General features: G+C 69.4%; 1 protein-coding gene across 4 annotated transcripts; it reads right to left on the bottom strand.

The window, feature by feature from the left end:
• Positions 1-1,209: 1,209 nt before the first annotated feature.
• Positions 1,210-27,141, bottom strand: BAHCC1 (BAH domain and coiled-coil containing 1). 4 transcript variants are annotated; one of them, XM_084298489.1, is made up of 27 exons: positions 26,951-27,141; positions 25,271-25,588; positions 17,116-17,295; positions 16,100-16,222; positions 13,896-15,617; positions 13,697-13,802; positions 13,367-13,575; positions 13,090-13,248; positions 12,382-12,572; positions 11,585-11,942; positions 10,786-11,502; positions 9,273-9,457; positions 9,046-9,182; positions 8,796-8,897; positions 8,020-8,137; positions 7,667-7,916; positions 7,302-7,466; positions 6,862-7,187; positions 6,496-6,603; positions 6,157-6,410; positions 5,991-6,066; positions 5,234-5,342; positions 5,031-5,153; positions 4,771-4,944; positions 3,022-4,166; positions 2,160-2,396; positions 1,210-1,498 (listed from the first exon to the last, which is right to left on the bottom strand). In XM_084298489.1, the coding sequence occupies exons 2-27, from the start codon at positions 25,443-25,445 to the stop codon at positions 1,292-1,294; spliced, it is 7,656 nt and encodes a 2,551-aa protein (XP_084154615.1). In that variant the 5' UTR covers positions 25,446-25,588; positions 26,951-27,141; the 3' UTR covers positions 1,210-1,291. The 4 variants fall into 4 exon arrangements, with proteins under 4 accessions (XP_084154615.1, XP_084154613.1, XP_084154614.1 ...); XM_084298487.1 differs by having other exon boundaries at positions 13,697-15,617; XM_084298488.1 differs by having other exon boundaries at positions 13,697-15,617; positions 17,116-17,292.
• Between the last annotated feature and the right edge of the window lie 669 nt (positions 27,142-27,810).

Below are 27,810 nucleotides of genomic sequence, written 5' to 3'. Positions count from 1 at the left end.
GGTGTCCCAACCCCCTTTTGGGTCCCCCCATCCCCCTCTGGGTGCCCCCACCCCCCTCAGGGGTACCCCATCCCCCCCCCCATGTGCCCCCCCCCAGGGGTGCCCCCCTTGGAGCTGGGCAGGGAGGGGCAGGCGGGGGCTGCATATATCCATTTCTTTATTTATCATTTCTTTCTTATTTATTTATTCAGAAGCCAAGGGGTCGATAAAAAAGTTCCATACTAAAAGGCCTTTACATAGAGTTTGCTGTTCATAAAACCTTTGTGTTTTTAATCCTTTTTTTTTTTTTCCTTTTTTTTTCCTTTTTTTTCTTTTTTTTGTCTTTTTTTTTTTTTTTTAACGTTTGCTCCGCGTCTGCGTGCGCGCGTGTGGTTTGTTATTTTTTTTTTTCTCCTTTTTTTTTTTTTTTTGTCTTTTTTATTTTTTTTTAATTATTTTTAGTGTTTACACTGGAAAAGCCCCCCCCCGCCCCCCCCCCCCCCCCCCGCCTGTACACATTTACAGCGCGGGGGGCAGCGGGGGCCACGGCGGGCAGGGCTCGGCGGGACGGGCCAGCGTCCGCCGCCACCCCCGACCCCCCCGCTATTGCACCGGGACGAGGAAAGGGGGGGGGTATGGGGGGGGGGGGGGGGGGTTAGGCAGAGTTGGGACCCCCCCCGAGCCCCCCCCGAGCCCCCCGCCCTGCCCGCCGCGGCCCCCTCTGTACAGAGCTCCCCGCTGTCCTCGTCCCAGCCAGGCTGGGGGAAACAGTGCATGAAACGGAAACGCGCCCCCCCCCCCCCCCAAAAAAAAAAAAACAAAAAACCCACGACCCCCAACCCCCACCGACCCCCTCCCCATATTATTATTATTTTATTTTTTTTTTAAAATTTTTTTTTGTTTTGTTTTTCGTCCTCGTTCGCTCTTGGTGGATCGCCTTTTTTTTTTTTTTTTTCTTTTTTTTTTTTCTTTTTTTTCTCTTTTTTTTGTTTTTTTTTTCCGTTAAAACTTCTTCCCGGCAAGAAATACAATATTTACACGCAAAATAAATAGAACAACACACCTGATTTCTGCTTTACCTGCTGGCAAACAGTCAGAGGTACTAGGGAAAGTATGGCTTGTACGGGGGCGCCCCCCCCCCCCACCCCCTGCACCCCGCGTGCCCCCCCCAACCCCGGCCGCCTACAGCCGCGGCCCCGGGCTTTGCATAATGACCGGGAAGGGGGGGGGGGGGGGGGTCCCACGGCGAGGGGTGGGGGGCGCGCGGGGGGCTGCCCGTCCCCGTCCCCATCCCCGTCCCCGTCCCCGTGGGTCAGCAGAGGATGGGCACCCCGTCGGCGGTCACCAGGCGGCCCGTGGTGGGGTCGTAGGTGCCCGCCAGGTAGTAGAGGTCCTGGCGGTCCTGGTATTTTCTGCTGCGCGTCATCTGCTCGTAGTGCTCGCGGCCCACCACCTGGCACTTGTGGGAGATGGTCTGCACGTCGTTCTCGTCCTCGTGGCACGACTGGTACAGCGCGTTCTGCACGGGCACCGCACGGCGTCAGCGCACGGCCCTGTCCCCATCCGTCCCCATCCGTCCCCATCCCGTCCGCATTCCCATCCCTGTCCCCATCCCCATTCCTAACCCCATCCCATCCCCATCCCTTTTTCCATCCCCATCCCATCCCTATCCCCATTCCTATCCGCATCCCGTCCCCATCCCTATCCCCATCCTTGTCCCCATCCATCCCCATCCCTGTCCCCATCCCCATTCCTAACCCCATCCCATCCCATCCCTGTCCCCATCCCTATTCCCATCCTTGTCCCCATTCATCCCCATCCCCATCCCCATCCCCATCCCATCCCATCCCATCCCATCCCATTCCCATTCCCATCCCTGTCCACATCCCCGTCCCCATCCCCATCCCATCCCTATCCCCATTCCTATCCCCAACCCATCCCATCCCGTCCCCAATCCCATTCTTACCCCATCCCTATTCCCATTCCCATCCCCATCCTTGTCCCCATCCACCCCCATCCCCATCCCCATTCCCATCCCATCCCCATTCCCATCCCTGTCCACATCCCCATCCCCATCCCCATCCCATCCCAATCCCTGTTTACATCCCCATCCCATCCCAGCCCCAATCCCTTCCCCAAACCCATCCCATCCCATTGTGCCCACCCCACCCCACCCTCACCTTGCCATCGCTCTGGCGCTTGCCCAGCTTGGTCTCCTCGGGGTGGTAGAACCACTTGACCTTCACCACCATGTTGCTGCCCCACGACTCCCACATGCTCTCGATGCGCCCGATGTAGGGCAGGTTGGGCCGCCCGGCCGAGAGGAAGACGGCGCAGTCCCCGATGCGCAGCGTCTCCTTGCCCCGCACGATGGCCTTGTAGAACAGCTTCCGCGCCTTCCCCTTCATGCCCCGCCGCTGTGGGGAGGAAAATTGGGGTCAGGGGTGGTGCGGGGACCCCGGCCACATGCCCAGTGCCAAGCGCACGGCACCCTGCGGCACCCTGCCCCGTGCACCCAAGGACTGTGGTCCGTGCACACCCTGCTCTGTGCCACCCTGCACCCTATGTGGGTGCAAGTACCCAACCCGTGTGTCCTGCACCCTGCCCTGCAGCCATCCTTCATGCCCTACCCCATGCTCCACGCACCCTGCACCCCATGGATCGTGCCCCAAGCACCCTGCCCTGCACCCATATCCTGCCTCATACCCTACTCCGTGCACCCTGCACCCATGGATCCTGCCCCGTGCATGATGCACCCTGCTCCATGCACCATGCCCTGCATCCATCCTTCATGCCCTACCCCGTTCCCTGCACACTCTGCACCCACAGATCCTGCCCCATGCACCCTGCCTTGCACCCATGGGTTCTGCCTCATATCCTACCCCATACCCCATGCACCCCATGCACCCTGCACCCATGGATCCTGCCCCATGCCCCCAAGCACCCTCCCCTGCACCCATGGATCTCACCTCACACCCCATACTCCCCACATCCATCCCCCTGCCCCCTGCCCCATGCCAGGTCCCCCCATCTTACAGGTACCTGCGTGGGGTTCCCGGACCACCGCCAGAGCTGGCGCGCGGGCAGGAAGGCGGAGATCTTTGGCCGGTTTTCCACCGAGGGCAGGCGCTGCCTCCGGGAGAACTCTTTGGCTTTGGAGAAGCTGAGGGCCTCCTTGCGCTTGAGCTTGGCCTTGGGGCCGGCGGCGGCGGCCTTGGTGAGGAAGCAGCGCTGCGGCGCGCTGCTCTTGGAGCGCAGCGCCTCCGGCTGCGCCAGCAGCGCCGGCACCGGGTGCGAGAGGCAGGTCTGGAGCAGCAGCGTGGAGTCCTCGTCCTCGGAGCTGTAGGAGGAGTCCTCGTTGTCGGAGGAGCAGAGGCTGGACGTGGAGATGGAGCCGGAGCTGGAGGAGGTGGAAGAGCCCGAGGAAGAGGAGGAAACCGAGAGGCGGGTCATAAAGCGCGAGGGCACGTCGGCGCCCAGCCCGCCCGCCTCCTCGTCCTCGTCCATGTCCGAGTAGGAGCTGTGGCAGTCGCTGTCGCAGTTCAGGGTGAACTCGGCCTGGCCCGAGTACTTCCGCAGCGCCAGCCCCATGGGCAGCTGGTGCACGGGCGCCCGCCCCTTCCTATCCTTGCCCGCCAGGGCCGCGTGGGCATAGCCGTGGCTGGCCAGGGGCCGCTCCAGCTTGGCCCCAAAGTCCTTCTCACCCAGCAGCAGGGCCTTGCAGTTCTTGTTCTTGGGGGACGTCACCCCTTCGTGGTCCAGCTTGACCAGGTACTCACTGCCTGCCTTTCTCCGGCCGCCTTTGCCCACTTCTGCCTCCAGCCGCTCGGCCTTCTTGGAGCGCAGGAGTTTCTGGGCAGCCGGCAGCACCAGCCCAGCCCCGGCCCCGAAGGACGCGTAGGAGCTGGCGATGCGGCTGAAGGAGTCGGCCCCGAAGCCGTTGCCGAAGACGGGCGCGGCGACGTGGTGGTGGTGGTGCACGGGGAAGAGCGCCTCTTTGGCCCGCAGCTTCTTGGCGCTGCCGTTGACCTGGAAGAGGTTCTGCAGCACGGCCGTGCCCTTGCTCGCCGCCTTCCTCTTCGTCTGCGCCACCGCCGACCAGCTGAGCAGCGGCCCGCCGCGCCGCCCCACGAACGGGTCGCTCAGCACCGGCGCCTTCCCGCCTGACAGCACCTCTGCGGCTTTGCCTGGGGGGAGACGGGGGTCAGGAAGGGGGCTGGGGGGGGCTGGCGGAGCCCAGGAGCATGCTGCTGACCCCGCTGCTTCCCTGCTGTGCGCCCTCATCCCTGCTTCCCTCTGTGTCCCTCCATCCCCTCTCCATGCACATGTCCCCATGTACCCGTGCTGCATCCTCCCTGCGTCCCTCTCCCTGCCCACGTCCCTGCCTCCTGCCCTCCCTGCATCCCTGCATCCCCTCCCCATGCCCGCATCCCTCCTCCTGCCCTCCTGGTCCTGCATCCCTGCATCCTTCCTCTGTGCCCTCTCCCTGCATCCTCCCAGCTCCAACACCCCGCGGTCCAGCCCCGTGCCTGCATCCCCACATCCTTCCCTGCTTCCTTCCCTGCTTCCTTCCCCAAATCCTTCCCCAAATCCTTCCCCATGTCCCTCCCCAAATCCTTTCCTGCATCCTTCCCTGCTTCCTTCCCCAAATCCTTCCCCACACCCCTCCCCAAATCCTTCCCTGCACCCTTCCCCACATCCCTTCATCCCCCCACCCCTCCCACTGCCGGTGCCACCTCCCTCGGGGCAGCGTCCTGCCGTCGGGTGTCTTGCCACCCCCCCCCCACGTACCACTTTTCTCCTTGCCGGCCGCCTTCTTGCCTGAGTTCTTGGGGGTCTCGGGGCCGTCGTGCCGCTCCGTGCAGAGGCTGGGGGGCAGCTCCCCGGGGGGGGGCACGTCGCCGCACGACCGCTTCGTCCGCCGGCACGAGCTGGAGACCAACAGCGCCGGGGACGGCTCCGTGCCTGCAGGCAGAGCCGGGGAGGGGGTCAACACCATCCCCACCGCCCCCAGACCCCCCCCCCGCCGCCCCCATCCCCGCCCCACTCACACTGGATCTTGAAGTCGGGCGGCAGCAGGCGGATGTTGGACACGGCGATGTGCCCCGTGTCCCCGTCGTCGAACTCCACCATCACCGCCTCGGGGTCGTCCTCCTCCTCGTCGCTGGAGGAGCCTGCGGCACGGGCAGGGCGTGGGGCTGGGGCATGGCCGGGAGCCCGCAGCCCCCCCGCCGCCGCCCCCGCCGCCCCTCACCTCGCACCACGTTCCCCGGGTAGAGGCACCGCGACTTCTGGCTCCAGTAGGCGCAGACGCGGGTGCCGGGCGGCAGGCTGCGCCTCGACTGCGGCCGCACGTCCAGCACCTGCCCAGAAATGCCCTGCTGGCACCGTCCTCGCCTTGGCCCCATCCCTGTCCCCATCCCTTGTCCCCATCCCCATCCTTGTCCCTGTCCCCGTCCCCATCCCTTTAACTTTTGGTTGCATCTAAAAACATCAGCAGTTGGATAAGATGATCGTGGAAGGCGCCTTCCACCTGAATTACTCTACTCTACCCTACCCTACCCTACTCTACTCTACTCTACTCTACTCTACCCTACCCTACCCTACTCTACTCTACTCTACTCTTACTCTACTCTACTCTACTCTTACTCTACTCTACCCTACCCTACCCTACCCTACTCTACTCTACTCTTACTCTACTCTACTCTACTCTACTCTACTCTACTCTATACTCTTACTCTACTCTACTCTATACTCTACCCTACCCTACCCTAGTCTAGTCTAGTCCCTGTCCCTGTCCACATCCCCATCCCTGTCCCATCCCGTCCTGTCCCATTCCACCCCTATCCACATCCCAATTCCATCCTGTCCCATCCCATCTTCACCCTACCCATGTCTCCATCCCCATCCCATATCCCCATCCCCATCCATCCCATCCCATCCCATCTCCCCATCCCATCCCATCCCATCCCATCCCACCCCATCCCACCCCATCCCCGCCACCCGCTCACCGCCTCCTGCAGCAGCTGCTCCTGCGAGTAGATGCGCTGCCGGTTCCCCCGCTCGCCCTCGATGATGATGCTGTAGCTGCAGGGACACGAGGAGGGGCTCAACACCTGCCCCGTGCCCCCCAACACCCCCCCCCGGCCCCGTGCGCCCCCCCCTGGCCCCACTCACATATCGGGGGGCTGGATGGTGCGGACGCTGCCGGCGTAGAGCAGGCTGTCCTCCTTGGGGATGAGGATGTGCAGCCCGTCCCGCAGATCCTCCTTCTGGATGGCGCACGTGTGGGGCAGGGGGGAGCGGCGCCCCCCCGCGCAGCCCCCCCCCCCGTCCTCCTCCTCCTCCGAAAAGCTGCTGTTGTCGTCGAAGTCGAAGTCGTCCTCCACCGTGAAGCTCTCCAGCAGCTTGCTGACCGCCCGGCCCTTGCACTGAGGGATAGGGAGAGACTGTGGGGATGGGGGGGGGCCCACTGGGAGGGGGGACATGCTGGAGGCGGGGGGCTCGGCCGCTCACCTGCTTGGTGGCCACTTTGCTCTTCACCTTGGCCAGCTTCTTGCCCTTGCTCAGGATGGTCTTGGCGCTCCGGGGCGAGAGGGCCAGCGAGAGCGCCCCGTTCTTCCGCTGTGGCACACGGAGAGGGGGCTCGGACCCACCCAACAGCCCTTTTTGGGGGCTCATTCCCCTGCCCCCCCCAGCCCTACAACACCCCCAGCCCCCTGTTCCCACCAGCACCCCCCAACCCTCACCAGCACCCGCATCCTCCGCAAGCCCCTCACCCATCCCCTGCACCCCGGGGTCCCTTTGGCGTCCCCAACCCCTCCATCACCCCAAACCCCTGGCACCCCACGACCCCCCCGGACCCCCCCATCCCACACTCACCCTCAGGGCCGACTGCAGCACCTTGCTCTTGCGCGTTGCCTTCTTGAGCCTCTCGCTGGCCAGGCGGGCGCCGTCGTCCCGCGCCCCGAAGTGCCGGGGGTCTGCGCCCCCAAAGAGGCTGTTGGTGGGGGTCGGGGCGCTGGGGCCGCTCGGGGCCGGCGCCCTGAGGCTCTCCTTGGGTTTCGCCTTCAGCTTCTTCTTGCCCCCGTCCTCGCAGCCGCCCGCTTTCCTCCGTGCCGGGACCTTCTCCAACTTGCCAGCTCCCGGCTTCACCGGCCGCCGCTTGATCTTCACCTCGCCCTCGGGGCTGCCGAGGCGGCAGGGACCTTTGGGGGGGGGGGACACAGGGGCTCAGAGCCCCGCGGGCACACGGAGCAGCCCCCATCATTTGTGCCGGGGAGCCCCCCAGCGCCACCCCTCCCTCGGGGGGAGCCCCTTACCGAGCAGCCCCTGCCTTTCCTTCTTCTTCTTCGCCTTCTCGTTGGCCTCCATCTTCACCACGGAGGAGGGCGAGGGGCCCAGCACGGCCACGGGCACCGAGGGCAGCAGGGCCAAGCCCGGCTCGTCGTCAGCGTCCTCGCTGTCCGAGTCCTCGTCGTGCCCATCTGCGAGGGGGGGGGCACAGCTGAGTGTCCCCGGGGGTCCCCCAGGCACGAGCTGCTCCCGAGCCGTTTGCGCAGCCCCCCTGCAGCATCCCCCCACTGCCACAACCCCCCACATCACAACCCCCCCATTACAGCATCCTCCCATTCCCACAGCCCCCCCTGCACTATCCTGGCCCCCCCCAGCCCCGTTCCAGCCTTGCCTTTGAATCCGGGGGGCTCGCGGGGGTCGGGGTCCTGCGGCTGGTACTTGGCGGCGCCGCCCTTGGAGCTCTTGGCGCGGGACAGCTTCTTCTGGATGCGGCCCCCGGGGTTGGGGTCTTTCCGTCGGAAGGGGCTGATGCCGGCGGGCAGCCCCTTGCTCTTCACCTTCTGCTTCAGCTGCGACACCTTGTGGGCCACCTTGCAGGACAGCTTGCTCTGCGAGCCGCTCTTCTTGCACCGCACCTTGTCCTGGGGGGGCACGGCGAGGCTCGCCAAGGAGCCAACCCCCACCCCAAACCCCGACCCCAACCACCACCACCACCCGGCCGCCCGAGGAGGGGGCAGCACTCACCGAAGGGGGGCCCTTGATGCCTCCGTACGCCTCCTGGGCCAGTTTGCTCCGTTTCTTCTTGGGCTGGGGCTCGGCGCGCAGCCCAGCACACAGCAGGGACAGGCTGCTCTTCACCGCCCTGCGGGGAGCGCGGCGTGGGCACGGCGCGGGGCTGCTCCCACCCGCCGCCGGCCACCCCCCCCCCCTCCAGCTCCCCTCTTTTTTATTATTATTTTATTTTTTTCCCTGTAACCTTCACTCGCTCGCTAATGTTTTGTGACATAAAACCTAGAGATTAATTTTTTTTTTCTTTTTTTTTTTTTTTTTTTTTTTTCCTCCTCTCTGTCTTAATTGAAGGAACCATTTAGTGCAGATTTAACTATTATTACCAAATCATCGGGCCTGATGCCGCGCGCGCACACACACTCCAATCGTGTTTGGACTAGCTCGGAGGATTTATGCAAATGGGCCTGTCGGGAGAGGCAATTTGTAGCAGAGAAGGACAATTATACAGGGCCCGTGAGTGTGAAAACGACTGCGCCGGGCGGCTAATGGATAATAATAAAGCGCCAGCAGCAATGAACACCACTGCAGCGTGACCAATGACTTTATACAGCGCGGATAAAGAGGCTTTTATGCAACGCTGCTCCCGCGGCCGGGCACGGGGGGGTAGCCCCGGAACGGAGCCCCCCGCAGCCACCACAACACCGGGGACGCGGCCCAGCCACCCCCAAATCTCTTCCTCCCCCCTACCCCGGGCACGGGGACGGGCGGGCGCGCGCCCCCCGGTCACTCACTTGACCTTGCGGCTCTCGGCCCTGCCCAACGTGCTGGAGTGCTTGCGCTTCCTCGGCCGCCCCGGCCCGCGCCGCGCCGGGCTCCGCGAGCTCTCGTCGCGCCTGCAGCCGCGGCAAGACCGGGGGCAGCCTGAGACCGAGGGCTGAGCACGGCCCCAAACTCAGCGCACCGCTGACCCCCACCCTCGTGCCGACCCCGCAGCCACCCCACACAGCCCCCCTGCACCCCCAAAGCAGGACGGGGACGTACTCGTGGTCGTGCCGCCTCTGCAGCTTCACCAGCTCGCGCTGCTTCTCCTTGTAGCGCCGCTGCAGCTCGGCCAGCCGCATCCGCACCTCCACCTCCTGCGTGTTCAGCTGCTCGATGGCCGCCTTCAGGGGGCACACCTGGGGACAGGGACGGGGACAGGCGGCTCGCACAGGGCACGGCTCGGCCCCTGGCTGGCCACGGTGGCACGGGGACAAGGGGACACTCACGGCCTTGGTTTTGGGCGTCCAGGTGTACTTGCGGCGAGGCACGCGGGCGCGGGGCGGCGGCGAGGCGGGCAGGGGGCTGAGCGCCGGGGGGCTGCCCTCCCTGCTGGCCGCCTCCACCAGTGACCAGGCGGCCGCCACCGTGGCCAGGTTCTGCAGGTTGAAGGCCAGCAGGTCCTCGTCCTCCCCTGCCGAGACCAGAGGTCAGCGGGGGCGCCCCGGGACCCCTGCACCACCCCTGAACCCCGCTGCTCCTGTGCCACGACCCTGCACATGCACACATGAGCAGCACCCCCGGGTGGGGCCGGGCACCCCCGGGGCTATTTGGGGTGAAAAGGGGTCAGCGGGGACGTGCAGGGGGTGCTGCATGAGATGGGGCAGCACGCACAGGGTGCCCATGGGGCGCAGGGACAGCACACAGGGTGCTGCGTGCATGGCACGCCCGCTGTCCCCAGGGTGCCGCGGGGCCGCGGTGGCCAGCGATGAACTCATCGGGGCGCAGAGCCAAGGCCGGGGCGGGGAGGGACGCGGTGACGCGCCCCATCCGCGGGGGCTGTGGCGGGGGGAGCAGGACCCCCCCCCAAAGGGAATGGGGCCCCTCGGCCCCCGCACGGCACCGCCGCACGCAGCGGGGCTCGGCCAGAGGCAGCAGCGAGCACGCGGGGCCCTGCGCCCGCCCGCGGCAGCGCTGGGGAGGCGCCAGGGCCTTCCCTGCCGGGGCCCCCGGGATTCCCTGGGGAAGCCGAGCCGGGAGGGAATCCCGGCGCCTGCCTGGAGCCAGCGCTGGAGCAGAGCCCCGGAGACGGCCCCGGGCTGCGAGCAGGGCCCTGCAGCCGGGCACCGCGCTGCGAACGCGCACAGCCCCGCGCTGCAGGCGCACAGACACACGCTGCATGCCTTCCTGCAGCCCTGCGCTGCAAATACGGGGTGCAAACGTGCACAGCCCTGCAATGCACCTTGTCCACCAACATGCACGGCTCTGCATTGCACCTGCACGTCACAAACATGCTTGCAGCCCTGCACGCACGTGCCACGATCATGCACAGCTCTGCAGTGCAAATATCCGGCGCAAAGGCGCGCAGCCCTGCACTGCAAGCGTGCGGTGCAGACGTGCACCCAGCCCTGTGCTGCAAGGATGTGCTGCAGACGTGCACGCAGCACCGCAGCAGAAGCACGCACTGCAAATATCCACTGGAAACGTGCACAGCCCCTGCATCGGCACCCTGCATGCAGCCCCACGCTGTGACTGTGCTCAGCGCCCTGCGGTGCCGGCGTGCACGCAGCCCTGCACTGCGAACGCGCGCTGCAAGCGTGCACACAGCCCCCCCCCCGCTGCACACAACACGTGCACCGCCCGGCCCAGCCCCTGCGCGCATCGTGCAGCCCCCCCACTGCACCATCTCCGTGTCGCACGCACCGAGGGCACCAAGGGGTGTGACAACGGGGCAGGGAGCACCGCAGCACACGAGCAGGGGATGGGAGGCACCGCGGGGAGGGGGCCACGGGGGCCGCTCACCTTCCAGGGCCAGGTCGCAGCGGCGCCGGCGGAGCTCCAGGTCGGCCAGCTCGCTGAGCAGCGCGATGCCAGGCAGCCCCACGGCGCAGGGGGCGGGCGAAGGGGGAGCCGGGGGGGGCTCCTCGGGGGACCCCAGTGCTGGCAGCTCCCCCAGGTCGATGCCGGCAGCGATGAGAGCCTCCAGCCCGCCCTGGCAGCCCTGCCGCCCGCTGGGCATGTGGCTGGGGCCATCGCCCTCCTCCTCGTCACAGCTGCCCTCCGGCCCTGAGCCTTCGCTGTCGCCCTCCTCCTCCTCCTCTTCCTCCTCCTCCTCCTCCTCCTCGCCGCAGGGGGGGACCAGCGGCGAGGACCCCACCATGGGCACCGGGCGCTGCTGCTCCACCGAGCTCTGCTCCAGCACTGCCGGAGCCGCCTCCCGGCGCACCCCAAAGGGCTCCTCGGTGGCCACCGCAGCCGGGGCCGGCCCCGGGGCGAGGAGGAGGTGGTGGCGGTGCAGCAGCGCGCCGGGACCCTCGGCTGCAGCCCCCCCAGCCGGCGGCTCCCGCACGGGGGGGCCGGGCTCCCTCAGCACATCCTCGGCGGGGCTGAATGTCCGCGACTGCTCGGGCTCAGCCGGGGGGGAGCCCGCGTGCATCGTGTCGGGGTCGGCGGGCTCGGCAGAGTGCGCCTCCGAGAAGCCCATGCTGGCCGCGGGGTAGCTGTAGCCCGGGGGCAGGTCTGCGGGGAAGGGGGTGAGGCTCAGCGGGGGGACCCCAGCACCCCAAATCCACCCTCCTCCTCCTCGCCGCCGCGACCTTACCTGGCTCCAGGGATTTGGGGTAGTCGCGGGGCGGCTGGCCCTCCCCGCGCTTGTCCTCGCCGTCGCTGCCCTTGCTCTGGACGGGGACGGGGCTGTCGGCCGGGGAGCGGGGGGCCACGGCGGAGCTGGCGGCGGGGCAGACGGGTAAAGTGCAGGGGGCCGCGGGGAGAGCCACGGGGCACTTGGCCGGGTGCCGCAGGGCCGGGGAGTGGCAGCAAGGGGACAGCTTGGGGGGTCCGGGGGCTGCCGAGGACATGCCCTTGGCCGGGGGGTTTAAGGCAACTGCTTTGTGGGAGGGTTTGAGGGGCTTCTCGGGGCACACGTCCTCCAGCTCCAGGGGCTGCTCCTCCGGCTTGCGCTGCGGGGGGACACCGGGGTTGGAACACATCAGCACCACAGCACGGCCCCAGCCCCAAATCCAGCCCCAAATCCCACTGCCCCCATCCCCCTGCCCCACATCCTCCTGCCCCCCATCCAGCCCCAAATCCAGCCCCACATCCCACTGCCCCCCATCCCACTGCCCTGCATCCTCCTGCCCCCCTTCCAGCCCCACAATTAGCCCCACATCCCCCTGCCCCACATATCCCAGCCCTGCATCCAGCCCCATATCCCACAGCCCCCCATCCCACCGCCCCCCATCCCCCTGCCCCCCACCCAGCCCCATATCCCCCCCGCCCCGCATCCCACCCAGCATTACCTCGCACCACAGCCCCAGCCCAGCCCCACGGCCCCCCCCACTTTTCATCCCAGCCCCCCTAGTCCTGCCCCCCAACCACCACCCCCAGCCCCGCGGGCACCTGGACGTGCGCCTGCCGCTGGATCTCGAGGGCCTGAGCCGCCCGCTGCTGCTGCAGGGCGTAGAGCTCCTGCTGCCGCAGGAACTGCGAGCGCGAGTACACGGGCAGCTGCCCCGTGTGCTGCAGGTGGGCGCCGGGACCCCGGCCCGGGTACATCGGGGGCCACAGCGACGCCTGGTCCATCACGTCGGCTGTCGGCAGCGGGGGGGGGATCAGCGAGGGATCCGCGGTGGGGTCGCCCCGCAGCCCCCTGCATCCCATCTCCCACCCCTGCAGCCCAGCAGCACCCAAAGGGACCCCCCATCTCCCACCCCAGCACCTTCAGCATCACCTGTAGGGACCTCCCCATCTCACATCCCTGCACCCCAGCACCCCCAGGACCCCATCTCCCTCCCCACCCCCTTAGCACCTCCTGTAGGGCCCCCCCCATCTCCCCCTACCCCTTCATCATCACCTATAAGGAACCCCCATCTCCCCCCTGCACACTCAGCACCACCTGTAGGGCCCCCCCCCATCTCCCTCTACCCCCTCAGCATCACCTTTAGGGTCCCCCCATCTCCCATCCCTGCACCCCAGCACCCCCAAGACCCCATCTTCCCCCCCCCACCCCATCAGCATCACCAGCAGGGACCCCCATTTCCCACCCCAGCAGCACGACAACCCCTGGGTGGCCCCCCAGCCAGCCCCCCCCACCCCCCCCAGCCTCACCCAGCGTGTGGGGGGTGCTGTGGGCGGGGGGCTCGGTGGGCAGGATGACGAGCTGGGCGGGGGGCTCCTGGGAGAGGGGGAAGACGGGCTGCATGGTGCTGGGCATGGAGGCGGGGAAGGCGGGCGGCAGGTTCTGGTGCAGCGCGGGGTGGCCGATGCCTGGGGAGGGGGTAAAGGGGAAGAGGGGGGGGGCCCGTCAGCGCCGGGGCGGGGAGGGGAGGGGGGGACGAGCCCCCCCCTGCTCCCGCAGCCCCCCCCCCCCGCCGCCGGCACCGACCGTAGGAGTGTCCCCCCATCCAGATGGAGGGGCTGCGGGTGCGGGGCAGCCAGTGCGTGTGCGCCGGGTGCGCGTGGGCGGCCGGGTCCCCCCCGAGCTGTCCCGCCGGCAGCGAGGAGCCCCCCGCGATCATCAGGTGGGGGGTGAGGTCCCCGGGGCACCCCCCCGAGGGGTGCATCCGCGCGAACTCCACCAGCTCCTTGTTGTCCCTGCGGAGAGAGGAGCGGCGTGGGGCACCGCAACGTGCCCAAAGCGGCGGCACGGCGACGGGGCCCCCCCCCCCCACATCCATCCCCCCCAAAAAAACACCACCACCACCACGGCACTTACTGGAGAAGGAGCTCTCTCCCCGGCAGCCCCAGGCGCTCCTCGCAGAGCCGGCCCCGCTCCTCCTCTGCCTCCAGGTCGATGACGTGCATGGGCCGTGCCGTGCCGGCTGCGCGGGGCGAGAGGACGGCGCGGTGAGCGCGGCACCGCCGGCACCCCAAGGCCCCCCGCCGCCCCCCGCCGCCCCCAATCACCCCCTTACCTTTGATGCCGGTGGCCACCCGGCCCTGCCGGCCGGAGCCGCTGCCGTAGGAGGGCTCGGGGCGGCTGAGCGTGTCCTTCTGCCGCGCCACGGCCACGGCGATGCCCACGGGGGGCTGCCGCACCTCGCCCTCGCCGTGGCCCAGTTCGTGCTCCCGGCTGCGGGCGCAATCCGGCCGCTCCAGCTCCTGCTGCCCCTTGCCCGGGGGGAACTTGGCGTCCTGGTGGGCGCAGCTGCCCTTGATGCCGCCCAGCCCCACGAAGGGAGCCTTCTGGCCCACGATAAGTGCTTGGTTGCTGTACTTGAGAAGGTTCTTCATGGCCGAGACCTCGTCCGGGGGGGTCGGCATGTCCTGGCTCAGCACCGAGCCCTGAGTCATCAACGCAGCCTGCTGCAGACTCGTGCTGAAGGGGTCCAGGTAGGAACCCTTCCTCTCCTCCGCCATGGCCATGGGGGGGCCCTGGCCCTGCACGCCCCAGGGGGGCAGCGGGGGCCCGTTGTAGCCCAGGGAGTTCAGCTCCAGGGCTTTCCGCTTGCCTTCGGGGCCGCCGCCGGCCGGCTCCGCCTCGGGGCCGCCGTGCTGCTGGTGCCGGATCCGCGCCACCTTCTGCGGGGTCTGCCCGGGGGGCTCCTTGGGGCCCTTCTCTAAAGTGCAGCAGGACGGGCCCACCTTGGCACCCAGCGGGTCGGCGTGCGGGGCGCGGGAGCAGTCCGGGGCCGGCGGCACCTCGAAATAGCCCTTCTCCAGGCCGCCCTTGGGTGGGGGGCCGAGGCTGGCAAACGGGGGCCCCTCGGCCGCCCCGCCGCCCCCCAGGTACTCCAACCCCTTCAACCGGGAGCCGGGGCCGCCCCACTCGAGCCGCCGCTCCGCTTTGCCCTCCGCCTTGGCGTGGTGGTGGAAGGAGGCTCCGTAGGCGGCGGGGGGCTCGGCGCCCACCTCGCCGTGCCGCTCCTTGCCCTCGGCGCGCTCCAGCCCGCAGCTCTCGGCCGCCACCTGGAAGGAGCGGCTCTTGTCCGCCAGGTGTCCCACCGAAGGCACGAACGTGGCCCCGCTCAGCTTCAGCTCCCTCCCGGCTTTGTCCGGCAGCGGGCACAGCACGTCGGGGCCGGCGTGCAGCTGCAGGCAGGGGAAGGAACCGGCGGCGGCGGCGGCGGCAGCGCCGAGCGGGGCCGGCCCGGTGGGCACGGCATAGGAGACGGCGTGGTGCAGCATCTGCCGCCGCTCCAGGCACTCGCCGTAGGGCGGCGGAGCCTCGGGGGCTCCCGGCTCCCTCTCGCCGCGGCACGGCTCCTTGGCGCAGCGGCCGGCGCGGGGCAGGGCGCTGCCGGCACAGCTGGGCAGCGCCGCGCGGCCGCCCTCGCCCTCCAGCCCCTTGGCACCCAGCAGGCAGGAGGCGAGGTGCTTGGGGCGCCCGTCGCCCGCCGCCCGGGGGGGGAGCCCCTCTTTGCAGTGCCCCTCGGGCGGCACCGGCAGCACCGCCCGGTGCCTCTCCTTGGCGTCGTCCTCCGGCGGCCGCTCCTTGCCCTCCGCCTTGCTCGCCTTCTCCTTGGCCGCCAGGAAGCGGTCGTAGTCCTTGGGGGTCTTGGGCAGGGGCCCGGCATCGCGCTCCCGGCTGCAGGAACCGGCGGGGGGCCCGGGGGCGGCGCGGGCGATGCCGGGGAAGCCGTGGCCGGCGGAGAGCAGGGCGGGCTGGGCGGGCAGGTTGCGCAGGTAGAAGTTATCTGGAGGGGAGGGCCAGCGGGTCAGCCCCCACCCCGGGGAGCACCCGGCACCCCCCCCCTCCCGGCCCCGCGCCGAACAAAGGCGCGCGTTCGAGGCGCCCGGGGCCGCGTCCGTGCCAAGCGCCAGCTCCCCGCTAATGAGGGGAGGAGCGCGGGGGAAGGCACGGCCTAATTAGCTCCATTTCCCACCCAAACAATGTTCCCTATTAAGCGCCCGCCACAATATTGTGAAAAGCGACAGCGGCGGCGGCTGGGCCGGGTGCCCGCGACCCCGCTCCATCCCCGGGGACCCGGCACCTGCTCCATCGCCAGCCCCTCGTGCCGGGGACCCACCGCCGGGGATGGGCACCGGGGACGGGCACCGAGCCCCCCAGCAGCACCGCCGTGCCCGGCAGCCTCCCCTCTGCCCCCCCGTGAGCGCTGGGGACGTGCCCCCCAGCACCACCACGGGCACCCGGCGCGGTGCCGGCCCTGGTACCTGCCTTTCTGGCTCTCGTAGAAGCGGTGCTGGCTGTAGAGGACGTTGCTGTTGCCGTGGTGGTCCAGGTGGCTCATGGGCAGGAAGGTGGATGCCAGGCTCCCGGAGAAACGGGGGTACCCCGGGGCTGGGGGGGGGCGCACAGCAATCAGGCTTGCTCGCCCCATCACACCACGCACACGCGTTGTGTGTGCCATACCCCTCCTGGCCATGCAATATCTGCCCTCCTCTCACCACGCCGGGGCCGTGAGCCCCCCCGGTGCACCCCCATGAATGATGAGGGGGGGCTGGGGGGGCTGGGCACAGCGCTCACCGGGCCCCCCAGATGGCAAAACCGTGCGAGCCGCCCGTCGGCAGCGAGCGCTGCGCTGCCGGAGCCGCATGCGCTGCCCGTTCCCCCCCGCCCGTCCCCGTGTCCCCCCCGTCCCCCCCCCCGCCCTCCCCCACCCCCCCGACGCGGCGCGCAGGCCCCGGCACGCCGGGAGCCAACTGGCAGCCGGTCAAACTACCAGCTGGGCCGGCTGCCAGGGCCCCGCGCCAATACCACCGCCCCGCTCCTTAACTCTGTCGGCCCCCGCTCAGGTGGGGACGGGGACGGTGGCGGCGTGCCGTGGGGGCACTGCCGGGGCTGCCCCCCCCCCTCCTGCCACAGCCCAAAGCGATGGGGAAGCGGTGTCTGGTTAACAGGGCACCCTAGGGACACCCCGCACCCTGCAGCATGACCCAAATGGGGGCTGCAGCCCCGCACAGCCCCCCCCCAGCACCCTTTTTGCAGCGGGCTCAGCCTTGTCCTCGTGGATGCCCCCCCGTGCTGGGGATGGGGGGTGTCTGTGGGATGTGCTGCCCACCCCGCTGCCACCCCGAAGCTCTCCATGCGCCACCAGCGTGCCGCGGCCACCCGCGTGCCGTGGACATCCCCCCCCGCAGCCCGGCCACCCCGATGCCGTGGGGGCGGCCGCGACACCCGGCCCTCCTTCCCGGGGGGGGCTCCTGCCCAGCCCTGCCCCGGCGCCCACTCACCTTCGTGGGAGTGCGAGAACCAGATCTGGGAGGTGCCGGAGTGCGGCCCGCGGAACGCCGGCTCCGGGGGGGACGCGGCGGGGCCCGAGGGGTGGCTGGGGGCCCCCGAGCCCAGGCTGCTGCTCAGGAAGCTCCCCATGAAGGACGAGGCGGGCGCGCTCCCCATCAGTCCGCTCCCTGCTGCGGGGCGAGAGGAGAGAGTCAGGGGGAGCCCCCAGCCCCTGCCACGCACGCGCACCCCCGGCCCCCGCAGCACCGGCACGCTCGCTCGCCGTGCGCTCGCACGTTTGTGCACAGACACCTGCAGTGGGGCCGTGCACGCGCTTCCTGAGCACGTGTGCACGCTGCTTGTGCACACTGCTTGTGCGCACACACCACTGGCACGTGCACGCTCGGATACAGGCACACCTCATGGGATCGTGCCCCTCGTGGCCCCCCCAGCCCCATCTGGGGGTGTGCGAGGTGCAGCACAGACGCACGGGGAGCTCCCGTGTCCTGCCCTGACCCCGTGTGCACGTCGTGGGCACACACGTGTGCCAGCGCATGGGAGGCTTTGCACACGCGTGTGCCTCCCCGCACTGCTGCCCGGAGTGGCTGCAGGACACCGGCTGCCCCCGGGGCCTGTGCCGTGCCGTGCCGTGCCATGCTGTGCCATGCCATGCAGCCAGGGCACGCCGGGCCAGCCCGCTGCCAGCAGGGGCAGCTGCCAGCTGCAGCAGCCGGAGCCCTGCCAGTGCCCAGGGGCGGTGGCAGGAGGCTGGGGACATGGGGACAGCCAGCAGTGACCGGGGCAGCGGCTTCCCGGAGCAACGCCCTGCGGGGGCCGGCGCGCCGGGGGGGTGCCGTGCACAAATGTGCACAAAGGTGCACAGCACAGGGAAGGGCACACGACGCAAAGGGCAGGGGAGCAGCTCCCACACGGCCTTTCCCTGCACCTGGTGGGGGGGGGAGAGGGGCACGGAGCTCCTCTTTGGGGACGCCCCCACCCCGCAGGGCCGGGAGGGCTGAGCCGTGAGATCATGGTGGAAACATCGCAGCCGGTAGCCAGCGGCCGGGTGGGAACAGGAGGGGGGAGCGCGGCCGCCCCTCTGCGCTTGGCCTCGCTCCCTGTCTGCATGTGTTTGCCGACGTGGGCTGGCGGGGACCGCGGCCGCCTGGCCCCTCCGTGGCATGGCACGGCACGGCTCGGCACGGCTCGGCATGGCACAGCAGAGCCCAGGGCTGGCCGGCCGCCCGGCCGGGGCAGGAAGTGATGCTTTGCTCTCTAAGCCGGCCCACGCTCCCCGGCTAATCCCGCCGGGATGCCTCTGGGATGAGTGTCGGGGATGTGGTTTCAGGCAGCTCGCTCTCTTCCTGCGCTGGCCGGCTCGGGGGCCGAGCCCGGGCCGGGGCCGCGCGTGGGTTGGGGGCACGGCCGCGCCCTGCCCGCGGCCCTGGGAACCGGCACCGAGCGGGATGGGACCCGGCATCGCCCCCGGGCACCGTGCAGGAGAACGGAGCAGGGGAACCCTGGCACGGGGCGCCCCACGGAGCCGGGAGGCGTGAGCTGGGCAGGAAGCCGAGGTTTCCAGAAGGAGCCTTTTCTGGAAGCCGTGCACCGGGGCTGTACCAAAACCCGCGCGCACACGGCCCCGGGGCAGCGGCCGGGCCCCGCGCCGCTCTCTCGCGCACTCTCCTCTCCCCCCACGTCCCGTCCCAGCCGCTGACTCACGCCCCCTGGCACGGCCGGGTCCCCAGGCGCGCGCTGGCCCCCGCGCCGTTCCCACCCTGCTCGCACGCCCGCACGCACGCTCGCCCCAGCCGCTCGCACGCTCCGGCCCCAGCTCGGCTCCGCGCCCCCTTCCCACGGCCCCGGCTCTCCCCCACCGCGGGGGCTGCGGGCTGCGGGCGGCCCCCCAAGCAGGAGAGGACTTGGGGGGGGGGTCCTGAGGCCGTGCAGAACTCAGCTCATCCCCGAGCACGCGGCGACGGAGGAGCGGCACCGGGGAGGGCACGGTGCCATGGGACCCATCCTGCCCCCCGCAGCCCCTCGGCAGCGTCCGCCTGGGAACTCCCTGGCCCTGCTCCCTGCACCCGGGGGCCAGCGCCGTGACTCAGCCCCGCTGGGCACCGCTCCCGGCTCCAGCACGGCCTGGCCGGGCAGAAAATCCCCCCGCTGGGAGCCAGCACGGAGGGGACCGACCGCAGCCGTGCTTTGGGGAGCGCGGGGCTCCACCAGCGGTCATCGCTCGCGCCTGTGCTGGGAGCTCCCACACGGCCACGTGGGATCCGTGCCGGCCCCACAGCCACTCGTGTCCTGCTTCCCCCTAAGCTGAGCTGGCCTGGAAAGGGAAACTGAGGCACGGGAGGCGGCGGGGCCGTGCGGGTGGATGTGGGCGCTGACAGCACCCCGGGGCTCCCCCAAACGGGGCTGGGAGGAAGGCGCAGGGCTGGAGGAAGGGGTTAAAAGCGAAGCGAGCTGCGTTTTGTTCTGATCCCCTGCCAAACCGCGGGGGCCGGGAAGCCCAGGGTGGGATGTGGGGGGGGCAGGGGGAGCTCGGGGGCTTTTTGCCAGGGCAGCCCCGGCCCCAAACCCACCGGGGTCACGGCAGCGACGACCGCAGTGACGGGCACCGGTGGGACTGGGGGGGGGGCTGCGGGGCAGAGCAGGGCGTGAGCCCCCCCAAGGGCCACGTTTCGCCCCCGCGCCGGGCCCAGCGCGGATGGGAATGTGCTGGGAAGACGGAAAGTTTCCCCCGGCGGCGAGCGGGGCCGCGGGAGCGCTCCGGCCACATCTGCTCGGGCCGAGCTGTGTTCTGGGCGCCCGCCCGGAGCGGGGCGCGGGGCCACGGGCGCCCGACCAAGGCAGCGCTGCCGGGAAAGGGAGGGGGTCCCCGGCCCCGCTCCCACGCAGCATCCTCCCTGCCTCCCTCCCTGCCTCCCTCCCTCCCTCTCCGGGAAGGCCCCGGCTCTTCCCGCGCCCCACGGCCCCGCTGCTCCCAACCCCTGCTGTGCCCCCGCGATTTGGGGGCTCCTTTTTAAGCTCCAGGCTCCCCCCGCCCTGGGGATGCACAACAGGGACCCGGAGCAGCCAGAGCTGGGGGCTGGGAAGAGGGGCGACGGCCCCCCAGGGATGCCGCGGTCCCTGCTCCAAGCTCGGGCACGCGGCCCAGGCCAGGCACAGGGTCCCCACGTCACCACGGCCGTCCCCAGGGCTGTCCCGGGAGGAGCGGGGAGGCGGGCGGCCGGGACGTGCGCGGGGTGCGGGGTAGAGTTACTGCCTCGGCTATTTCGGGGCTGGAACATTCCTAGCGGGGCCGAGGCCGCACGCGGAGCCGCCGGAGCTGGCGGGGACCCTCCTGGCACCGCGGGCCGGCAGCAGCCGGTGGCACGCGGGGCGCACGGCGGTGGCACACAACGGGGACGAGGAGGCAGCAGAGCCCCAGGACCCCCCCCCAGCCCTGCCCGGGGACCCCCACAGCCCTGGGCGCGACCACATCCTCGGCCCGGCACAATAACGACATCCGCGGTCGTTAATAACCTCCCCCCCCCGCGTCCGCCAGCTGCTCCCCTGGATGTGCCACCTCCGGTCCCTGCTCCTCCCAGGCACGGTGCAGGATGCGGCCCCCGGCCCTGGGAACCCCCTCGGGGGAGGCACTGGGGCTGCCGGACCCCCCCCCCGCCAGCTCCCTCCCGGCCCCAGCCCCGCACGCCTCGTGCCGCGCTCCCCTCGGCGCACGGCGCTTTTTAACCCAACGTGGCCCCTTTAAATATTGGGCAAATAGGAAATAAGCGTAATATAATTTCCTCGGTGTTATAATTTAAGATTAATCCATATTGTTATGGCACTAAATAAATGCTGTAATATTGAAACGCAGTTCAAATTAGCTTGACAGAGTGCCAGAAGTACAATTAAAACGTTATCCGATGGGTAATCACCAGCCCGGCTCTCCGCGCTAAGTGCCACTTGCAATCTGTCGGCTGCTGACGGAGGGAAGGGGAGGCTGGAGGGGAGCAGGGGCTGCAGCGGGGCCGCGCGTGCAACACGCTGCTGGCTGCACGCTGCTGGCTGCACGCCGCTCGCACACGGCCGCTGCACGCACACCGCTCGCGTGGCCGCTGCTGAGGGCTCGCTGCGTGCCCCTTGCGCGCCTGACGCCCGCGGCTCCGCACGCAGCCCCCTTGCACGGCTGCTGGGGGCTCTTGTACAGCTTCTGGGGGCTCTTGCACGGCCGCCGGGGGCTCTTGCACAACCGCTGGGGGCTCTTGCACGGCCGGCAGCCGGTGCACGCCGCTCCGGGCACGCCGCTCCGCGCTGCCTGCTTGCACGGCCGCCGCGCGCCCCCGCCACAGGCAGCTTGCACAGCCCAGAGGCCATTTTGGGAGCAGCCGCCGGCCCCGCACAGGACGGGGCCGTGGAGCAGCCAGGAAGGGCCCAGGGGTCCCCCGTCCCTCGCCCCGCAGCCCCATGGGGCCCCCAAATCCCACCCGGCCCCGTGCAAAGCTCCGCACCCCCAAAGCGCCTTCAGCCCTCGCCCCGTGCGCACACGGGGGTCCCCGTGCACCCAACGGGAGGGGAAAGGAGCAAACCCCGAGGGGCTGCGGTGCTGTGCCCCCCCCCCAGGATCCCCCCCAGCACCGGGACACCCCAGTGCTCATCACGGGGACCCCGTTGGGGACCGGGTGCTGCCAGTGCGGCAGGGCTGGGCCGGGAGGCGCGCGCAGCGCTGTGCCCATCTGTTTCGTTTTACGGAGCGGATAAAGAAGAACTCCAAGAATGAGATTATTGGGTGAGTGTTTATTTACCCGCTATCGCGGGCGGGAGGGAGGGGCCGCAGTTCAAAGCCCGTGTGAATCTTTGCAAAGTCACTGAGTAGCCAAATCCTGCTATTTTTATTTTCTGCTATAATTACCAGCTCGGCTGTCGCGTAGCGCTGCCATCAGCGCCCGGCCCCACGCCGGGGAGACGAAGCGGCTGCACGGGGGCAGCTCCGGGGCCAGGGACGGGGCTGAGGAGCCCGGGGAAGCAAAGGGGAAACCGGGGGGGGGCACCCACACAAACCCCTTTGCCATCCTCTCTCCCCCACAGCCCCTCCTGGTGGGGTCAGTGCCAAGACCCCCGTGCGCACCGGTGCTTCGCCCCCGCAGCTCCGCGGAGCCCGGAGGCATCACAACCCACACGTCCCTCCCCGGGGCCGCCCAGCCCCGGCCCCCCCGAGACCCCCAACCCACGGGCGGGGGTCGCAGCCCTGAACACAGGAGGACAAAGGAGGGAAGGGGCCGTGCGGCCGCCCCCGCGTTGGGGCGATCGCGGCGCGGCGGTGCTGCGGCTCTCTGCCTCCCCCGGCACACACGCGCCCGGCCGCGGCTCTGCGCGGCTCCAAATAATAACTAATGAACAGATGAAACCACTCAGCTGTAATTCCACAAGATTTGGGTTTCTCAGCATTCTGCTTTTTTTCTCCCTGACACATGTGCGTTTACCTCCCGCCTCCCCCTCCCCCAGTAATCTGCAGCAGAAGTGTCACTAATAAGGAGTAGACAAGTTAATCTCAAAATCTGTTTTAACTTTGACACCTACTTTTTTTTTTTTTTCCCCCCCCTTTTTTTTTTTTTTTTTTTTTTTTAAATAAAAAACTCGGCGCACGTTGCAGGGAGGCCGGCGAGCCGCGGAGAAGCCCGAGCACCGCGGCCGTGCCGCCGCCGCCTCCCAGCCCCTCACCCGGATTAAATCCTTCGCGAGCACCAAGCCGGCGGCCGAGGTGCAGCGGCGCCAACGCCGGGGCTGGATGGGGAGCACCGCGTCCCCCCCTCCCCGCCAACAACCCCGGGGATGGAAGCCACGAGGCCGAGCGGGAGCCCCCCGAGGCCCCACCTGTTTTATGGCCCGTCCCTGCCCCAGCAACGCCGGGGTGAAAAAATGCAGCGCTGGGCCTGGAATTTAATCCAGCGAGGGAGGAGGACAGCTGCGGGGAGCCCAGCCCGGCTGCGCGCCGAGAGCGGCCGCCAGCGGGGAGCTGCACAGCGGCACCGGGGCCGTGCAGCGGAGGGAACACCGGCACCGTGCCACGGCCGGGCTGCACACCAGCACCGTGCTGCACACCGGCACCGTGCCGCAGAGCTGGAGCGGCACCGGCAGCACCCCGGGGCTCCCGGCGCAGCGCCGTGCCGCTGCGAGCCCCCCCGGTGCCGCGAGCCACCGCGGCGCGCCGAGGGCTCGGCGCGGTGACAAACAGCCCGGCGCGCTCTCAGCTATATTTTACTCCATAAAAACGTCAGGAGGGCAGAAATGGAGGCCCTGGGTAAAGCCGGCAGTCGGCAGAACCTGTTTGGCCGAGTTTCCCACCCTCCGGCCTCCCCCCGGCTCGCCAAACCCCCCCCCCCCTGCTGCGGCACGGGGGGCACCGCAGGCACGCCGGGAACCCCGCTCCCTGCCCTGCGGCACTCCTGGAGCGCGGCACCGGGCAGGGGGGCCCCGGCCTCCCGACCCCTCCAGCAGTGGGGCAGGACCCCCCCGAGCCCCCCGGCACCGGGCAGGGCCGCGGCTCCTCCGCGCTCGGGCCCCCAGCGCCGTCTCGCGCCGTCATTTGCATGGTCCCGGTGCCAAAAACAGATGCAAACCGAAGCATTTGTTTGTAATAACTGCGCAGCCCTGAATTATGGCTTTAATAAAATAAAGCTAAACATTTTTTATCTCCTTTTTTTCTCAGGGCTACTTCCAAGCCCCGAGCGCTCAGCAAAGGCTCCTGGGAGGTGTAGTCCGGCCGGGAGCCATTTGGGGAGCGGGACCGGGGGGCCTCCCCCCCCCACCCCACCCCCCAGAGCCGGCGCCGTGCCCCGGGGCGGCCGCGTGCCGTACGGCCCCGCCGCCGCCGCCCGGCGAACCGCGGGCTGGCTCCCGGTGCTGGGCGGGGTAATTATCAAAATTATCAATCATCGGCGGTAATTACCACCGCACGGCTCCCGGCCCCGTGGCGCGGCCGCCGGGTCCTGGCCCCGTTCGGGTTTGCCCGAGCGCCGTTCCCGTAGGCGCGGGAGCCTCCGAGCGCGGTCGCCGGGAACGTCTCCGGCTGCGGCGGCCCTGCCAAAGCCCGGAATATTTTTAGCTCTTTCTGTTGTTGGGTTTGGCTTCTCCTTTTTTTTTTTTTTTTTTTTTTTTTTAAGAAAAAAAAAAAAAAAAAAAAAGGCGAGTTTCTGCAGGGGTATTTTTAGCCCGATCCATGTTATTTTAACAGCCTCCTTTGCTTTCGGGCTCCCATGTGTCGCCCAGACCCCGGCGGCGGGCGCGAGGGGCCGCCGAGCTGCGGGAACCCGGGCGGCTCCGTCCCCGCCGGGGAGCCCCTCCCGGTTAACGGCAGCCGGGGGGGGGGACCCAGCCAGGGGCTGCCCCCCCCGGGAACCATCGGCACAAAGCGAAACCGCCCCGGTCGCGGGCCCAATCCTGCGCTGCGTCCCGGCACCCCGGTGTCCCCCGTTTTCCATCTCCTCGCGGGAACCCGAGCCGCCCCCCCCCTCGCACCCGACGCGGCCCGGCCGTGCCCCCCGCCCTAATCCATGCACTAATTGTAATCCCATTAAAGCAGATATAATTTTATTAGTATTCACAGCTCATCAAGGCGCTGCCGCCGTGCGACGGAGAGAAAAACGCCGGCGGGGAGCGGGAGGCCCCGGGCGGCACCGGCTGAGCAACGGATCCAGCCCCGGCTCCGTGCTCCCCAAACCCGGCCCCGCTCCACGCACCCCGCTGGGACCCCCCCCTTGCTTTGCAGCCCCCCCCGCAGCACCGCACGGCCGCGGCCGAGCGCTCCTCACCGCACACAAAGCCGCGGCAGCCGGCGGGGCCGCACCGAGGATGCACCGAGCCCAGCTCCGGTACCGGGCACCGGCTGCAGCCGGTAACGGGAAGGTGGGAGCTGCAAAGCCGTCCTCCCCCCGAGACGTGGGTGCAGGACCGGGATTTATTTGATTTTTATTTTTTTCGCTGCGCATAACGGCGCCGTTGTTCGCCCCGAGCGCGCCGCCTCGGCCCGGCGGGGAGCAGCGCTGGCACAGAGGGGGGGGTCCCCAGGAGACGCCGCCGTGCCAGCGACCCCCGTGCCGCCACCCCGAGCCCCTCATGCAGGATGCAACCACCAGGCCCCCCCCACCAGCCCCCCACCAGCCCGGTGCCGCTGACCTGAGTGCGTGGCCATGGAGATGGGCGCGGGGAAGAACTTGGCGGGCTGGAAGTGGCCGGGGGGCTGCACGGTGCTGTGCGCCGAGCCCGAGACGCGCCCCGTGCCGTGCCGGTGCCCGAGGCCGCCCCGCTCCGCCAGCAGCCGCGGCGGGGGCGCGAAGTCACGGCCGTCCATACCGGGGGCCGGGGGCAGGAGCCCACCCGGGGGGGGGCCCGGGGGGGAGCCCGGCGGCTGCTCGGCGATCCTCAGCGCCGCGGCGGGCCGGGCCGGGCGGCGTGCCGCGCTCGGGGCCGGGGCTGCCGGCTCATCCTCCGCTCCTGGAGCACGGGAGAGAGAAAAAAAAGCAAAGCGTGAGAGCACGGCCAGGCCCCCGGTAACCCCCCCCCGCGGTTCCCCAGCACCGCTTTTTTTTTTTTTTAATTTTTTTTTTTAATTTTTTTTGCATCACCCCCGGTGCACGGTTCCCCGGTTTCCCCCCGGTTCCCCGGGCCCTCTGCGCCCGCTCCCCCCCGGCGCTCGCTCCCCTCGGCTCCTCTCCCGTTTCCCCGCTCGGCGCCGCGGTTCCGCCGCCGCCGCCGCTGCTCCCGGTGCGCGGCCGGTTCCCCGGTTCCTCGGCCCCCGCTCCCCCCCGGTGCCCTGCCGCCGACCCACCTCCCCCTCCCGTTTTCCTGCCGCTCCCGGTGCCCGGCCGCTCGTTTCCCCGCCGCAATCCCCCTTCTCCCGGCCCCGTTCTCCCGGTGCGCAGCCGCCGGCATCGCCGCTGTCCCGGCGCACGGGGCCCCGGCCGCCCTCCGCGTCCCGGGCACGGCCCCCGGTGCTCGCCACGATCCCCGGTGCTCGGGTCCCGGCCTCCCTCCTCTTTCTCCCCCCCGCCTCCCGGGCTCCGTTTCCCGTCTCCCCCCGTCGCCTCCTTCCTTTCCCCGGCCTCCGCCACCGGGGCTCGGTTCTCCGGGCCGGCGGAGAGGCCGCACAAAGCGGCGGGGGAGGCCGCCCGGTGCTCCGGGCCCGCCGGGGCATTGTTCTCGGCAGCGCCGGGGCCGGAGGGCCCGATCCGGCGGGGTGCCCGCCGCCGCCTCCGGGGCCGGGGTGAACAAAGGGGAACGGAGCCGCGGAGCTCAACCGGGGGGGGGGGGCCCCGGGGCCCCCCTCCCGGTGCCACCGAGCCGAGCCGGGCCGGCGCCGTGCCGCGGGGCTCCGCGCGGTATTGTCCGCGGGCGGCCCCCGGCCCGAGCACGGCGGGGAGAGGAGCGAGAGCGCAGCCCCCCCCCCCCCCCCCCGGATGGCGAGGGAGGGGGGGGCAGAGGTTTGTTTGTTTTTATTTTTATTATTATTATTTTTTTTTTCAAATTCAAAATAAAAGGGAAAAATTATGAAATTTCAAAAATAAAATAAACGCGAGGGAGAAAAAAAATCGCGATTTTTATTATTTTTTTTCAAGGCGGAAAAAAAAAATAAATCCAAAATAGCGCAAAAAAAAAAAAGGGCAAAAACAATAAAAATTATATATATATAAAAAAAAAAAAAACGCTAAAAGCCGCTCGGCCCCCCCCCCAGCACCATACACACACACACACACACACACACACACAACCCCCCCCCTCCCATCCCATCCCATCCCCTCCCGCCCCGGCAGCAGCGCAAACAAAAAACCGCCCGCGCCCCAAGTGCACGGCACTCACCGGAGGGGCGTTCCGCGCGGCGAGGGCACGGCGAGAGCGGCGCGGGGCGGCCCCGGCGGGGTGCGCACGGTGGCGGTGGCGGCGGCGGCGGAGGCAGCAGCGGCGGAGCTCCGCCGGTCCCCGCGCACTGCCCATGCACCGGCTGCGCCTGCAGAAAGGGAGCGGGGGCCCCGCCGCGCCTCCCCGCCCGCCGCGCACTCCGCCGCGCGACGCGCCCCGCATGCTAATAAGCGCGTGCCGCGCGCGCGCCCCCTGATTGGCCGCCGCGCGGCGCTCGCGCCCCGCCGGCCCCTCTCCCTCTCCCTTCTCCCTCTCTCCCTTCCCTCCTCCTCCTCCTCCTCCCCCCCCCCCCCCTCCTTTCTCTCCCTTTCTCCCTCCTCCTCCTCCTTTCCCGCCCCCGCCCCCGCCGCGCCGGCAGCGCCGCCTCCCAATAGGCTGGCGGGGAGCCAGGCGCCTGCCAATCAGGGCGCGGCGGGGGTTGCTCCGCGGCCCGGCGGCGCCGAATTCAAGCCCGCGGCGGATGAATGGGGGGGAGCCGCTCGCGCGCGCGCGCGCGCGTGCGGGCGGCGCGCCGGCGCGCTCCTCCTCCCGGAGCGCGCGCGCGCGCGCTTTCTCGCTCCTGTCCCTCCCCTCCCCTCCTCGCTTCGTCTCTGCTCCCGCGCGTGCGCCGTGCGGCGCGGCGGGGGGGCTGCGTTGCAGCAGAGGTGCGGTGCGACCCCCCCCCCCACGCACCGCTGCAGAGCCCCCCCCACACCCCAGCACCCTCCTCCCCTCCCCTCCCCGGCCGCCCCCCCCGCGCCCTGCACGGAGCCCGGGGGGGGCGGGGAGCCCCCTCCAACCCCCCTCACCCCCCCCCGCAT

Source organism: Netta rufina, assembly GCF_964035555.1.
Source record: "Netta rufina genome assembly, chromosome: 19".
Classification (NCBI taxonomy): Eukaryota; Metazoa; Chordata; class Aves; order Anseriformes; family Anatidae; genus Netta; species Netta rufina.
The sequence above is the reverse complement of the archived record's forward strand: the minus strand, read 5'-3'. Positions and strand labels throughout refer to the sequence as shown.